The sequence below is a fragment of the Triticum aestivum genome, chromosome 5A (assembly GCF_018294505.1).
Source record: "Triticum aestivum cultivar Chinese Spring chromosome 5A, IWGSC CS RefSeq v2.1, whole genome shotgun sequence".
NCBI classification, from domain to species: Eukaryota; Viridiplantae; Streptophyta; class Magnoliopsida; order Poales; family Poaceae; genus Triticum; species Triticum aestivum.
In genome coordinates this window covers 710,038,692-710,040,161 of record NC_057806.1, presented here as the reverse complement: position 1 = coordinate 710,040,161, position 1,470 = coordinate 710,038,692, and the positions used below count along the sequence as shown (strand labels likewise).

The 1,470-nt window shown below is 56.1% G+C and overlaps 1 protein-coding gene across 1 annotated transcript; it reads left to right on the top strand.

The window, feature by feature from the left end:
- The first annotated feature begins 680 nt into the window (after positions 1–680).
- LOC123108591 (non-specific lipid-transfer protein 2P-like) lies at positions 681–1,296 on the top strand. Its single transcript, XM_044530348.1, has one exon. The coding sequence runs from the start codon at positions 763–765 to the stop codon at positions 1,051–1,053; it is 291 nt and encodes a 96-aa protein (XP_044386283.1). The 5' UTR covers positions 681–762; the 3' UTR covers positions 1,054–1,296.
- The last annotated feature ends 174 nt before the right edge of the window (positions 1,297–1,470 follow it).

Below are 1,470 nucleotides of genomic sequence, written 5' to 3'. Positions count from 1 at the left end.
ATCCCGCCACTTCTATCGTTAGGAAAGACTATAAATACATCCATTCATCTACGTATCTCTCACGCTCTTTACTTTTGGCTTGCAATAATAATACGACCAAAGAGACTAGCGCACCACAATACTACATATACCCATGCTGATAATCATACACCCGTCAATTCTAGCTGTGTCCAGGTCGAAGTAACAGACGGGAACATCACGGTGGTGATGCAAGAGACTAGCGCGTTTGGACGCTTCGCATCACCTACCTTTGGATGCCTCGCATGAATCAAGTCGTGTCGTCCGCTAGCTTCCGCCTACCACCCACGGAGCAGAGCCAGCGAGCAACTAACACCGGCCAACTACCCACTGGAGTTGAATGCAGGACGTCCAAGGTGTGCCCGTCAACCATTCTGCTGACCGTAGTCATGGCGAGCTGGTGCAATTCAGTGCATGCTCTAGGTCTAGGGTAGAGTGTTCAACGGATTGTTACAGCGGCCGTGGGCGATTCATTAGACGGCTCCCCGCAGGTGGACGTCGTCGCATTTCACTTTATCTTTCTTTAATCGCTTACCTGCTCCGTCGGCGGCGATGGCCGCGTACGCTCCCTACGTGTCGCCGCATGGCATGCACATGGACCGATGGCCGGCTCGGGCCACGGCAGTGCGTGGCCAGCTATAAATACCCCAGCCGGGAGCTCCTAGATCCATCTCCACACAACTACCAGTACACTCCACTCCCATCACACACACGGACACACCTGCAAGAGCGAGAGCGTGAGCCATGGCGGGCATGGGGAAGCAGCCGGTGGTGGCGGCGCTGATGCTGGCGCTGGTGGTGCTGGCGGCGGCGCCGGGCGGGGCGCACGCGGCGTGCCAGGCATCGCAGCTGGCGGTGTGCGCGTCGGCGATCCTGAGCGGGGCCAAGCCGAGCGGTGAGTGCTGCGGCAACCTGAGGGCGCAGCAGGGGTGCTTCTGCCAGTACGCCAAGGACCCCACCTACGGGCAGTACATCCGCAGCCCCCACGCGCGCGACACCCTCCAGTCCTGCGGCCTCGCCGTCCCCCACTGCTAGGCGCCGGCAGGCCCCTGGCGCATATGGCAAGCTAGCTGCCTCAGTGACCATGAGAGCGTCAGACTATAGCTAGCCCTAGCTGAGTGCGTGTTGCGTCCATGAACGCATCTTCCTGTCAACCATGTGGTTCGACTTTGATGATGCTGGAATAAAAATATAAAATGTTGGGTGATGATCTACGGCGGCCATGTTGCTTCTTGGCTGCTGCTGCTGGTAATAAAATTTGTGTTGCAACTTTGATGAGATCGGCTGAGTTGTGTTCAATGACCAAACCAAACTGCCCCTATCTTAGAATTGTTAAATCCAGTGGTGCGGTATGTAGCGGCGAAGAATCAATCGTTAGTGCTTTTGGTGCAGTGACTTTAGGTATAAGCGGTATGAATGGAATACATGGAAATGCTTGTGGGCCCTCTGCAT

Coding starts and splice junctions, on each gene's coding strand:
- LOC123108591 (XM_044530348.1), top strand. CDS start 763: ATGGCGGGCATGGGGAAGCAGCCGGTGGTGGCGGCGCTGATGCTGGCG.